The 13891-nt window shown below is 37.2% G+C and overlaps 1 protein-coding gene across 2 annotated transcripts in view; it reads right to left on the bottom strand.

Moving 5' to 3' along the window:
* UNC5C (unc-5 netrin receptor C) overlaps nt 1-13891 on the bottom strand; it is a 428895-nt gene that overhangs the window by 169776 nt on the left and 245228 nt on the right. The window contains exons 1-2 of one of the 2 annotated variants that reach the window (XM_023548521.2): nt 12596-12710; nt 6658-6757 (exon numbers count right to left, since the gene is read on the bottom strand). In XM_023548521.2, the coding sequence (XP_023404289.1) occupies nt 6658-6682 (25 nt within the window). In that variant the 5' untranslated portion in view covers nt 6683-6757; nt 12596-12710. Of the gene's footprint in view, nt 1-6657; nt 6758-12595; nt 12818-13891 lie in introns of those variants that run through there. The other variant, XM_010590449.3, reaches the window with a different exon arrangement.

Genomic DNA, 13891 nt, shown 5'->3' with positions numbered 1-13891 from the left:
TACGTAGTGTCTCTCTCAAGCCTGACTGTCTGTTAGCATTACTTAAAAAAAAAAAAAAAATCTGTTGCCATGGAGTTGATTCAGACTCATAGGGACCCTATAGGACAAAGTAGAATTGCCCCATAGGATTTTCAAGGTTGTAAATCTTTACTGAAGCAGATTGCCACATCTTTCTCCCACAGAGTGACAGACGGATTCAAATCACCAACCTTTTGATTAATAGTCAGGTGCTTTAACCACTGTACCACCAGGGCTCCTGTTAGTTTTACTAGAGAGTTTAAAACAATCAGACGAAGGAAAAGTTATACAAAATTCCCAGTTAAACCATTATCACTGGGGATGGGGCCAGGACATAGGTGTTTCCTCCCCTGGTGCAGCTGAGGTCAAGAATTACCATCCCGATAGTTCCTTGTTGTTCTCGCCTTCCTGTTCTTTCGCATTTCTTTCAAGGAAGGTTTTTAAACTGGGTTAAACCCTCAGTGAAATCAGGAATGAATCCAAGACTTCCCTAATGTGATTGTTTTTCATTGCTAGACATAATACTTCCTACATGCTGTGCTTACTTTTTTTGCCAGAACCTGATATTTCGCTAATTGTAGTTCTCATATTATACATGCTGATTTTGTATCTCCAAATAGCACTTTTCAGAGAACTTGGCAAGAGTAGATATTTCAACAGGCATTCCTGAGAGGAGTCTGAGAATTGCTAACTAAGGCGTGACTCAGGATGGATGGTAAAGCACCCAAAATAGTTGCCTTTGAGTTGATTCCAACTCATGGGAACCCCATGTGGTCAGAGTAGAATTGTGCTCCACCGGGTTTTCTGTGGCTGATTTGTTTTCTGAGGTGCCTCTGGGTGGACTTGAGCTGTCCACCTTCTGGTGAGCAGCTGGGCATTTTACCATTTGCGCCACCCAGGGACTCCAAGGATTGATGTCATGTGGGGGAAAAAAATGAAAGAATCCTGAGCTCGTAAAACCCTCTACCCTTATGTTTTATCACTAGATTATCCATTGATTGTGGAAATTTTTAACTAAAAAATCTCTATTATGTCTTTAAAGGTGTTAAAACTGCTGGAGCTGGGAGAGAGAAAACGGCATAACAATTTTGAGCCAACTTTTGATATAATAATAATAATATTTAGTGATAAGAGACTCAAATGGAACGATAACAAATCGTGACATCAAAGAATAAAAAGGCAACCACCTGGGACGTTATTTGGTAATTATCAACAAGGTTTATTTATATTTAGCACAATAGGTACAGGCAACAAAAAAGAATATTTTAATTTCAGGAGAAAAACTGTGCTCTTCAGGAAGCTGACCCTCTCTTTGAAGCTGAAACTGTTTCTTAATCTGTCTGGTATTACAATACAGAACTCTGCTAAATATGCGCTTTCCTATGGGAATAAGTACAACAGCCTGTCCTTAAACCCCACACATATTTTAGCCAAAAGTTATATTAAAATACACTATGGCTTCTAACAATTGTGCTGTTCTCACTTTGAAGTGGGCATATTAAAACTCTAAGCCACAGCATATGTGTGATTGCTGGGCACACGGCAAAATTGCTATAGCAACACAATCACTTGTTTTGCTCCTGAAATGCCTTGTTTGAGTGGAGAGTGATCTAGATAAAGAATAATCCTTGAACTCCTGCTCCTTATTGTAGCATTTGTGTGAGCTTGGGGGTAGGTAGGATTTGATTTTCTCTTTTCTAAATTTGGGGGAAAAAATACACATGCGTACATATGTATGTGCCATATTCTTGATTAAATTGTATTAATCAATGTTTTCATCTTAGCTGTGGGAAGAAAAAGGAGTAATATATTACAAGTAGCCTTGCCCTAAGTGTTAATTGGCAGGAGAGAATTTCTTTGTATTTATTACATGAAAAACCCTCACTGTATGCAATTTTGGAAAATTTCTGTTTTCCCCTAATGAAACACAGCTCACTAAAATTGCATCAAATGGTGTAATGCTTTCTTGCCTCTACTCAGCAATCATGTTCTGGGTCATATCTGCTCAATAAATACATGCTATTAAAATTGTCTATATAGTATGTAATTCAAACATCAAAAATCTTCCTCATGGGATATAATTAGATTAAAACTACATAGTTCTGCAAATATGGTGAAGTCAGGGTGTTTTGTAGTATGTGCAGGGTCTACAATATTGATTTTACAAATATTGGAATTACTAAAAAAGAACAACAAAATCTTCATGACAACAATAGAAACAAAAGGAATCTAAATATGTAGCCTACATTTTTTTCAAGTACTGACTTCTTTTTGTAATTTAAGAAATAAATGGCAACAGAATTTTTTATACATAGTGGGTGAACCAAAATTGTTGAACTAGCATGAGACTCATCTCCATGCTAGAATGGAAATGAAAACAGTAACTTAATTCCAAGTCGGGTAGCTCTGACTCAGCCCTGTTTTTATAATTGTAGCTGATGTTATGTTAGCCATCTTAACTAAGGTGTTTAAAGTCTTAAAGTCAATGTGAAATAAGGATAATGAATATTGTGAGCACTACCAAATGAAGAGTAAGCAAAAGTTTATCATTCAGGCTATTTGATGTTCTGTTACAGCTGACTACCAACTAACCCTCATGATGTTATCAGACTGACTCTGTGGAAAAGCCTTCATGTACATGGACCTTTACCAATTTTTTATTTTTATTTACGCAGCCCTGGGGCCATTCATAGTGAAAACAAAAACTGTTAGCTTCTGGGCTTGAAATAGTACCTCTGAGAAGGACCAAAAGAAAAAAAAAAAAAAAAAACCTGTTGCCGTGGAGTCAATTCCAACTCAAAGTGACCCTATAGGACTGTCCCATATGGTTTTTTTAACTGCCAACCTTTTGGTTAGCAGCCGTAGTTCTTAACTACTATGCCACCAGAGTTTCCTCGAAAAGAATATCAAATAAACAATTGACTTATATTCTAGAATCATTTATCTTCATCGGCAAATATATTACAGACATAAGGATCCATTCTCGCAAAAGCAATACTTCCACTCATGTAAATAAATAATTATGGAATGAAGTTGAAATAGAGTTTCTAAATTTTATGCATCATCTAATGAAATTTAAACAAAACCCACCTTTGAAAATATGCATTCTGTTATTGAGAACTGACTTTAAAGCAATTATTTTAATGAAGAATAAAGATTGGTATGATGTGTGTACTTAATGTGTAAAATAACTCTTCTTACAGAAGATTAAACTATCTTTATGTACTCCTCAAACTACCTGTATGTGAAATAGTCCAAATAAATAAATCGTCATCACATCACACTAAATTTCAGTTCCTTAAATTTTTCAGGATGAGTAGCTATAATCCCACAAAGCAAACACTTATTGATGATCTCCTGTATTTAGTGGCTTGAAATATGAACTTCAGGAAGGACAAAGATTTAGGAAACATAATCTATACTACGCTCTTACAATCTAGTTGAAGAAATGATTATCCATCTACCTATCCATATACATGTACACACACATATACATACATATCTATGAATATATGAAATAAGTTTCATAAATGAGATTGAATTAAATGAAATTGCCACTTTTATACCTCAAAAATGGTTGAATATTGATTATTTCATATAGTTTAACCTAATACACATATATAATTCACAAATATGAGTATAAGGGACTAAAAAATCGAAGTACAAATGAGAGAAATAAGGAAGTGTTTACTTAAGATTTGGGATTTTATAGAAAGATTCATCTACTACACTGTATTTGAGATACCTCTTTAAGAATTAGTAGATTTTGAAAGAGGTGGGGTGGGGGAAAGTATGGTGTAGTAGTATGGTTCACTAATTCATTCAACACATATTTATCGAGCACCTACTTGATATCAAACATCACGTTAAGCATTAAACTAGGGCAGTGAACAAGACGGACATAATGCTTGATATTATGGAACTTACTCTTCAGTTCATAATACTTAGACTAAAAAGGAGAAATGCCTTTGGAAAGGAGATAACAGTTCCAAAAAGCCGTTGCCTTTGAGTTGATTCTGACTCATAGAGACCCTATAGGATAGAGTAGAACTTCCCCATAGGGTTTCTAAGGAATGGCTGGTGGATTCGAACTGCCATGCTTTTGGTTAGCAGCTGTAGCTCTTAACCACTGCACCATCAGGGCTCTAATAGTTCCAAGTATCTAAGATTATTTATATGACAGAAAGTGACTAAACTTATTTTTAAAACTTTCAGATGACATAACTAGGACCATTAAGTCAATATAATGAAAAATAGACTATACACAATTTAATGAAGGGTTAGGCAAGAATTCAACTCAGTGTAACTAAATGACTTATAGTTTCTCACAACTTAGACAATTTATAATTTTAAGACACAGAGTGTAAAGGAAAGAGTGCATGCCATATTTAATAAAATTTAAACAAATCCCACCTAACTTCCCTTTGAAAATGTATGAGCAGCATTTCCTAAAACATGTGCTGGTACGACATTAGGGTCCCATGATATATTAATACAGATTCTGTGAAAAAGAGTTCTGTTGCCAAAGTAATATGGAGTTACAAAGGTTTTTCCACTATAGGCATACCCTGGGAATTTTACACACCAATATACTTTATGAAACTCTGAAAAGGTAATAATAATTATTGTACTGTTTCCTAAATTATTTGACTGCAAAGTCGTCCCCCCACCCCATGCCAAATAACACCTATTAAGAACTTATAGGTCGCTGGTGGTTTGTCGAATACAGTTTAAGAGGAGAAACCAAATAGGCCCAGAATACAGAGCAGCTGGTGTGGGAGAAAGCCTTTACAAGAAGGATAGAAAGTTTAATCAGGAGCTGATTATGTGGAAACTTTAGAAGATGTGCTTTATTCCATGGACAAAGGGAAGCCATTCCACATTTTGAAGAAGTGGAACAGCACAATCACTTGGAGCTGTGTTTTAGGCCTCTAACTATCAGGCTTATGAAAATGGACTGTTGAGGCAAAAGAACTAAGGCAAGAACAAGGTCAAGAAAGCTACTTAAATAATTTAAGGGGTATATAATAAAGTCCTATACTATACTAGGGGAGTAGTGCAAGAATGAAAAATAAAAGGATGATTTGAGGGAGAATTCTGAGAAGGAACTGGCAGTACCTGATGACCACTTTGGTGGTTGGAATGAGGGATGAAGCTGGGATTTCTATCGTTTGTGCTGGAATGGAGAGAAGAGGTAACAGAAATAGGAATATAAGAGGAGAAAGAGTTTTAATTATGCCACTCCTGCAACAAAGGGGCAAAGGAGTGAGCACAGGATATCTCTGAAAGCTCCATTTTAAGTAAAGGCAACTATTTAAATCTGTGCCCAATTACAGCTTCTCTTCATCAATTTCTCTTTTTTCTTACCACTTTTTTTTTTTTTTCTGTTACGGCTCACCTTTTGCTAATTGTCCAAATGTTAAAGACCTTCAAGCATAAAAATATTCAAATTCTAAGCACTAGCTTATGTTCCTACACTGCTGTTTTTAGATACTGTCAAGTCGATTCCAACTCATAGCGACCCTATGTACAACAGAACGAAACACTGCCCCGTCCTGGGCTATCCTCACAATCATTGTTATGCTTAAGCCCATTGTTGCAGCCACTGTGTCACTCCATCTCGTTGAGGGTCTTTCTTTCTTTCGCTGACCCTCTTTTTACCAAGCATGATGTCTTTCTCCAGGGATTGGTCCCCCCTGACAACTTGTCCAAAGTATGTCAGACACAATCTTGCCATCCTGGCTTCCAGGGAGTATCCTGGTCGCACTTATTCCAAGGAAGATTTGTTCATTCTTTTGTTCTCCTCCCCTCAACCATGGTTTCGGGGCACATCTAGGTCAACTGGCATAACAAAGTTTATTAAGAAAATTTCTGCATCCCACTTTGGTAAGTAGCATCTGGGGTCTTCAAAGCTTGTGAGTGACCATCTAAGATGCATCAATTGGTCCCAACCCATCTGGAGCAAAGGAGAATGAAGAATACCAAAGACACAAGGAAATATTAGCTGAAGAGACAAAAGGGCCACATAAACGAGAGACAGAATCAGCCTGAGACCAGAAGAAATAGATGGTGCCCAGCTGCCACCAATGACCACCCTGACAAGGAACACAACAAAGAGTCCCTGATGGAGTGTGGTGCAGAGCTCAAATTCATGTAAAAAGACCAGACTTAACAGTCTGACTGAGACTGGAGGAACCCTCAAAGTATGGACCCTGGATGCTCTTTTAACCTAGAACTAAAACAGTTCCTGAAGCCAACTCTTCAGACAAAGATTAGACAGGACTATAAATCATAAAATAATACTTGTAAAGAGTGTGCTTCTTAGTTCAAGCAGATACATGAGACTGAATGGGCAGCTCCTGTTCAGAGGCAGGATGAGAAGACAGAAAGGAACAGGAGCTGGTTGAATGGACACGGGAAACCCAGGGTGGAAAGAGGGAATGTGCTGTCATATTATAGGGATTGCAACTAGTGTCACATAACAATATGTGCATAAATTTTTATATGAGAAATTAACTTCAGCTGTACTTTCACCTAAAGCACAATAAAAAAAAAAAGGGATTACATGAAATAAGGTTTGTAATAGACTGATCAACTAGCACCTGGCAAATAAAAAGCTCTAAATAAATAACCCACTACCATCACCAGCTGCCATTGATCCCATGTGTGTCAAAGTAGAATTATGCTCCACAGGGTTTTCAATGGCTGATTTTTCGGACGTAAATCATCAGGGATTATTCTGAAAAAAAAGAAAAAATTATTCTGAGGCACCAAAAAAACAAAACAAAACAAAACAAAAAACCCTGACACAAGGAAATGGAGGCAGATGAGAACATGAATGATAAATATTTAGCGATATTCTGAACCAGGTGTTTCCTGAGAAAAGGGATAATTTTATCGCATAGCTCCTTTTTAGACTAACAGTCCTGTGCTCAGTAGTTACAGCAGAATTTAGGGAGGCACTGGGCACAAGGTGAAGAGCAAAGGCTTTGGAATAAGAGACTCCTGGGTTCACAGACCAGCTCTGTCACCTCCTAGCTATGTGATTGGGGATGTGTTTAAAAATCGTGCAGAGCTTCAGTTTCCTCATTTATAAGAGGAGAATGCCAGAAACTATCTACTAAGATTGTCATGATGGCTAAATGATTTAGTAAAAAAAAAAAAAGATATAGTACATAAAGGTATTTGGTATAAGACTTGAAGCTATTTTTTATTGGTGTTGTGTTACTGATACTATTCTGCTAAGGTATGAATAATTAAAGATGAAAAGGAAAATCTGGGGGATTATTAAAATTTCAAATGAACCTTGGTTTTCTAAACTCCCTTGCTTCTTCACAGAGGAGAAATATTTGCTTTTAGATGGCAGATCTTAGATACCATGGAAACTAGAGTTGAAAAGACTTCAAGCAAATAGAAAGCAAGCAGCCAAACTTAGTTTTTCTTAAAAAATATAGCCATATTAAGTGTCAAGAAATTTTAAAGGTAACCTGGGTAGTTATTACTATATTATCAAGTCAGGAGTTTCCGAATATTGAAAATTTCTAAACCATCTAATCTACGCTGTTTTCTACTTTTCTGTTTCTTACATTACATATATGCCAGAAATGCAAATGTTGTTTAACAGTAATGGTAATGAATGATCTTTAATCAGTACATTTTGTTACGTTCAATGATATAGCTCTGCTCAGTGAGTACAAATGGTCGTTTGCTTCAAATTCTAGAGCAAAACTGGCTACTTAATGCCGTCATGATTTAAAAGAATTTCGTGAGGTGGAGAAAATCTTTGGTTCTTTTTTTACAGTTTATTGTGTTGTTGGCTTTCAATGTGAAGATACCTTTGATGAAGATGTTACTACTGAATATACTTGATTTTTCTTAGTTGCACGGGAATGTATCTGATTGCCACTAAAACATGCTTCTAGTACCGTTATTCTAAAGGGGAGGTATCTATAAATACTAATGTGTTTTCAATGACTTCTCTCTGTTCTACCACCCAAGAACCAATTTGATTTTTAAAGTGTCTAGAATATTTATGTTGGTAATATATTTCAAAACTTGCTATCAAATCCACTGAGGCCCCTAAAATACTATAGTCAGACACTGTAATAGGTGAAGAGCTAAGGACTAACTGGGCAGGTAAATCCACCTTTAAGGGAAAATTAAATTTTAATTCATTAAAGACATTTTTGAATGGTGCCCAGCTACCACTGATGACTGCCCTGACAGGGAACACAACAGAGAATCCCTGATGGAGCAGGAGAACAGTGGGATGCAGACCTCAAATTCTTGTAAAAACACCAGACTTAACGGTCTGACTCTGACTAGAGGGAGCCCGGAGGTCATGGTCCCCAGACCCTCTGTTAGGCCAAGACTGGAACCATTCCCAAAGCCAATTCTTCAAACAGGGATTGGATTGGACTATAAGACAGAAAATGATGCCGGTGAGGAGTGAGTTTCTTGGCAAGCAGACACATGAGACTATGTGGGCAGCTCCTATCTGGAGGCAAGACGAGAAGGCAGAGGGGGACAGGAGCTAGTTGAATGGTGTTGGGGGATACAGGGTGGAGAGGAGGAGTTTGCTGTCTCATTAAGGGGAGAGCAGCTAGGAGTACATAGCAAGGTGTGCATAAGTTTTTGTGTGAGAGATTGACTTGATTTGTAAACTTTCACTTAAAGCTAGGACTCTGCTTTGAGGTGTCTCTGGGTTGATTCAAACTGCCAACCTTTCGGCTCATCCTCCGGCACTGTATCAGACAATGTTCCACTGCTATTCATAAGGTTTTCACTGGCTAATTCTTTTCAGTAGACTGCCAGGTCCTTCTTCCTAGTCTGTCTTGTCTGGAAGGTCAGCTATAACCTGTCCGCCATGGGTGACCCTGCTAGTACCTGAATACCGGTGGCATAACTTCCAGCATCACAGCAGCACGCAAGCCCCCACGACAAACTGAGAGACATGTGGGTGAAAGAAAAGAAAGAGTATACACATATATTTGCATATGCAGTGGAATTTCCTGGGGAAATACACAAGAAGCAGTTGACAGCTTAGAATCTAGGGCAGCAAGGAGCCTTCTAGGAGTCTCTGAGTGTCACAAAGACTTAAGAGCTTGGTATTAACCGAAAGGTTGGCAGTTTGAATCAACCCAGAGGCACCTCAGAAGAGAGTCCTAGCGGTCTACTTCTGAAAAGATCACAGCCATTGACAATCCCATGTAGCACCTGACTACTCTGAAATACATGGGGTCACCATGGCTTGGAATCACCTCGATGGCAACTGGTTTGGTTTTTGTTTGTTTTTTGAGACTTCTTTTTATTGTTTGATTTTTTTTTAACCCTGTAGGTTTTATCTTCTGCTAAGGTGACACTCTTTCATTTTATTTTAGCTTTAAAACATATTTATAAAGAGCTAAATTTCTCTCATTACTATTTCAGAATTTTCCCAGCTATTTTCACAAATTACTTTTCATACAATGTTGTTGACTTTACAGATTCATTTATAAATAGCAAACCCCCCAAAATCCACTGCCTGTTGAGTTGATTCCAACTCACAGCAACCCTATAGGACAGAGTATAGCTGCCCCATAGGGTTTCCAAAGCCGTAAATCTTTATGGAAGCAGACTTCCGTATCTCTCTCCACAGAGTGGCTGGCTGGTTGTTTCAGATCGCTGGCCTTTTGGTTAGCAGAAAACACAGAATGAGGAGAGCTATGAAATGGAGATCCCCTACCAGCTAATGTGGCACAGATTCACTGTCTTGGACTACAGCCACCAAGGAATGCAGACAAGCTTTTAACCACTGCTCCACCAGGGCTCCTTTATAAATAGCAGACACTTAGAAATATTCCATCCTTTTATTCAAGAACAAGATGTCTTTCCATTTATTCAAGTCATTCTGTCTTTTTTGTCTCTGAGTAGAGTTTAAAAATTTCATTTTTAAAATCCTGCAAACTTCTTGTTAACTTTATACCTATATATTTTCTTTTACATTACTATCGTAAATGAAATCTTTTATTCCATTTTGAATTGACTGTCATCTGTACATAAAAAAAGTTAATGGGTTAGGTGAATTTTACATCTGTCATTTTTCTGCATGATGTTTTCTCTAGTTTTTCATTTGATACTCCTTCAATTTCCCAGGTATACAGAATCATACGGTCTGTCAAAAATAATCATTTTTTCTTCACAATTTTTCCACTTCTTAATCCTCTACCTTGTCTAATTGCACTCGCTAGTATGGTAAGGACAATGTTAAATGGTAGCGGTATCTGTGGACACGCTTGTCTTTTTTTCCAACTTTAAAGTTAATACTCATTTGCTTCTAGAATGTCAACATTTGACTGGATGCTGGTCTTTCTTGTAAAGTTTTGGGTAGAAAAATGAAAGACAATGGAAAGCTATGTTACCTTCCACTTCGTCCCTGCCTCTTGGGAGAACAGTGCAAGTATGGAGCTGCCAAATCTTTTCTTAGTTCTCATCTATCCCATCCTTTATATGAATGAAAATATGCCACATATTTTAACTTAAAGTTGTTTAAAAAGGTAGTTTTAATCATTGGTGTATGCAATATAAATTAATTTTTATGTAGAAATGTGGAAAATGTAATGTGTTCCAGAAAAGCAAATGTCCTTTTTTTTAATTACAAACATAGCATGAAGTTGAGGCAAAAGTGCTCAATATCAGAGCTGTTTTTTTTTTTTATTTCTAATCTTCCTATATACTAATTTTCATTAATTTAGCAAAACAAAACAAAACAGACAAACAAGAAAAACTTTTGCTGACAGGTCAATTCCAACTCATAGCTATCCTATAGAGCAAAGTAGAACTGCCCATGGGGTTTCCGAGGAGTGGCTGGTGGATTTGAACTGCTGACTTTCAGTTAGCAGGCATAGATCTTAACCACTGCATCACCAGGGCTCCACTTTAGCAAAGACAGGCCTAAATATGTTTGTGACCTACATTTTAGCTTTTGTGATTTCTTTCTTTTTTCCTCTTACTGTTGAAAGCTTATGTGTTTGAAATCTCTACAAATAGATGAGCTGAACCAAATAAAACTCAATTCATTTGAGATATTGAAGATATCTGGTGGAGTTATAGTCTAAGTAATTAGACTAAGAGGTGGGGCAGTTCCCTGAAGTATTCCTACAGTTGGATACCCAGTTCTTTCTGCAATCATCTGCTCCCATGCAGTGAGCATACTGAGATTCACAAATTGACAATTATGTGGTGTTGCCACCTGATTGTCTAAGACTATGTATGTTACATGTGTACATGCTTCACATGCTGTTTTAAAAGGTACTTTTTTTTAGTTCTTTCACAGTCTATTTTATTTATTATGTTGTATCACCTCATTATATTCTTCATGTTGTTAGAAACATAGTAAATAGATTTGCCTCAAGTGCTGGTTCTATTCTTCCTTGGTTAATCCAACAATTGGACACAAATATAAATTATTTACAACTTGGATCATGAAAACATGGATCTATTTTGCACACATACATTATATCTATGAAGGAAAATGAAATATTTAAATACTTCAATTTTTTGTCATATTTGTCGCTATTTACCTTGGGAATATTGACCATTGAAGTTGTAATATTTAAAATATATGTTCTAATATCATAAAATCATAGGTCTGGAAGAGATCTGAGGGTTCAAATAATCCTTCTCCCTACCAGATAGCAAAGGCACTTAAGCCATAGTAGGAAGGTACACATCTTTCCAATTCAAAAACCTCTCCGAGAGTCCATGACTACCTTAAGTTATCCAGTGTGGAGTAAAAAATCACCATCAAGTAAGTCTTTATAGCCAATCTAAATCTCACAGGTTATTACAATATAGTTCATCCTCTCTATGGCTTTGATATCTTACTTTTAAGGATGATGTTTACAGAGTCATACAGTCAGGAATTTTAGCCATACCAGGGGCAAAGATGGTCTGGCCAAGATCCACATAGAAGGTAAATACTCATGCAGAAGCTACAGTTACTTCTCCACTTCCCTTGGATCCCACACTGTCACTATCCTCAGTCAGATAAGGGTTCAGATAAGGGTTAAGCAGTTAGGATTCATTTTTGGATGTAAGTTAAGGATAAAGGATGCTTTGAATCTGCAATGTTTACAAATTCTTTAAGAAAATATAAGGGGAAATTATGCAAGTGAATTCACATTTTGATAGTGATGTAAATAAAAATAATTTATCTTTGGTTGAACTTGCTCCTCAGATTTTGGGGTATTTAGCTATGACATCAGCTACTCCACCAAGCGAAATTCAAGAGTAGCTCTTATTAAGACACATTTTACATTAATTCAGTCTATCCACTCTGCTAATCCTTCTAAGCACGAACAATGTTTTAATTCCCTATCGCCTAACAGGAATCAAATCAGAGTTTATTCATCATATTTTACTTGGAAATGCATGAAATGAGTTTACCAAATCTTAACCAAACTGATTATTATTATTATTTACCAAAGGAGAATAACATCATTTTCAGTTTCATCAATTGAAAGGGCAGTATGACAACACATCAAAGTAGTGAGTAAGTGAATCTTAAACAGCAATCTAAATGCAATGGAAAACTCACCAGAGGTTTCATCTACTCTCTCATCTACTATGTGGTCCTTCTGATGAACCCATTCACTATTGCACTTGAAGTAGATCTGGGTGGCAGGGCTGGCTTTACAATACAGGTTCACAGGCTTATTCTTCACAATGTAAGCTTCTTCAGGCTCAATAAGGAAATGTGGCAGAGGCTCAGGTGGATCAGATGGAAAGGTTTCTGGGAGTTCATGAAAAAAGTCATCGTCTAGTAAAACAAGAAGAAAGTGGAAAGTGGTCAAAACATTGTGGCGATTTGCCTTTCATTTGCTTCTGACTTAAAAATAATGACTCATAAATGAACTAATTAAGTCATCTGAGTGCCTGCTACATGACAGGCAGCGTGGTAGGTCCATTACATGCATGATCCCAATTAAGGATTGGGCATTATCTTCTTATTTCTACACAGGGCAAAACTGAACGTCAGGGAGGATAAATATCTTGCCCTGAGTGCACACCTAGGAAATGGCAGACAGGGATTGAACCCAGTTTGTTTCCTTTAAATAAATTCTCATCTTTCCAATATATAACTGTATCTCCCACTATAAAGTGTTTCCTTGAGAACAGACAAAAGAAAAAGCAACTTCATTAGAAAAATTTGTTTGAAAAGCATACCAAACCTGTTGCTGTCGAGTTGATTCCGACTCATAGCAATCCTATAGGACAGAGTAGATCTTCCCTACAGGGTTTCCAAGGAGCAGCTAGTGGATTTGAACTGCTGACCTTTTGGTTAGTAGCTGAGCTTCTAACCACTGCACCACGAGGGCTCCTTGAAAAGCATAAGGCTCATAAATAAACCTCACATTCTTTGCAAGGAGCTGAGTAGGAAGGCCAGAAATTTGAATTCAGAATTTCTAAGTTCAAACTCAAGTCTGTTATTATTTTCAAAACATGCTACTGCATGAAATATTTGTTCAACCAAAAAAATTTTATTAAGCTCAGAATTATGCTAAACACTGGGGCTATAGATGATAAATAACATCACATCAGCCAATACCATAGTGGAACCTGTTGCTGTTTGGTGCTGTCGAGTTGATTTTGACTCATAGTGACGCCATGTAACAGAGTAGAACTCCCCTATAGAGTTTTCCAGGCTTTAATCTTTATGGGAGCAGATCACCAGGTCTTTTTCCTATGGAGCTCCTGGGTGGGTTCGAACCACCAACTTTTCGGTTAACAGCCAAGCACTTAACGGTTGTGCCACCGCGTTCCTTCTAGTGGAGCCTAGGGTCTAGCAATGCTGTTCAGTCATATTTTGAAATTATACTTCAAATGTCATATG

This window comes from Loxodonta africana, chromosome 5, assembly GCF_030014295.1.
Source record: "Loxodonta africana isolate mLoxAfr1 chromosome 5, mLoxAfr1.hap2, whole genome shotgun sequence".
Classification (NCBI taxonomy): Eukaryota; Metazoa; Chordata; class Mammalia; order Proboscidea; family Elephantidae; genus Loxodonta; species Loxodonta africana.
The sequence above is the reverse complement of the archived record's forward strand: the minus strand, read 5'-3'. Positions and strand labels throughout refer to the sequence as shown.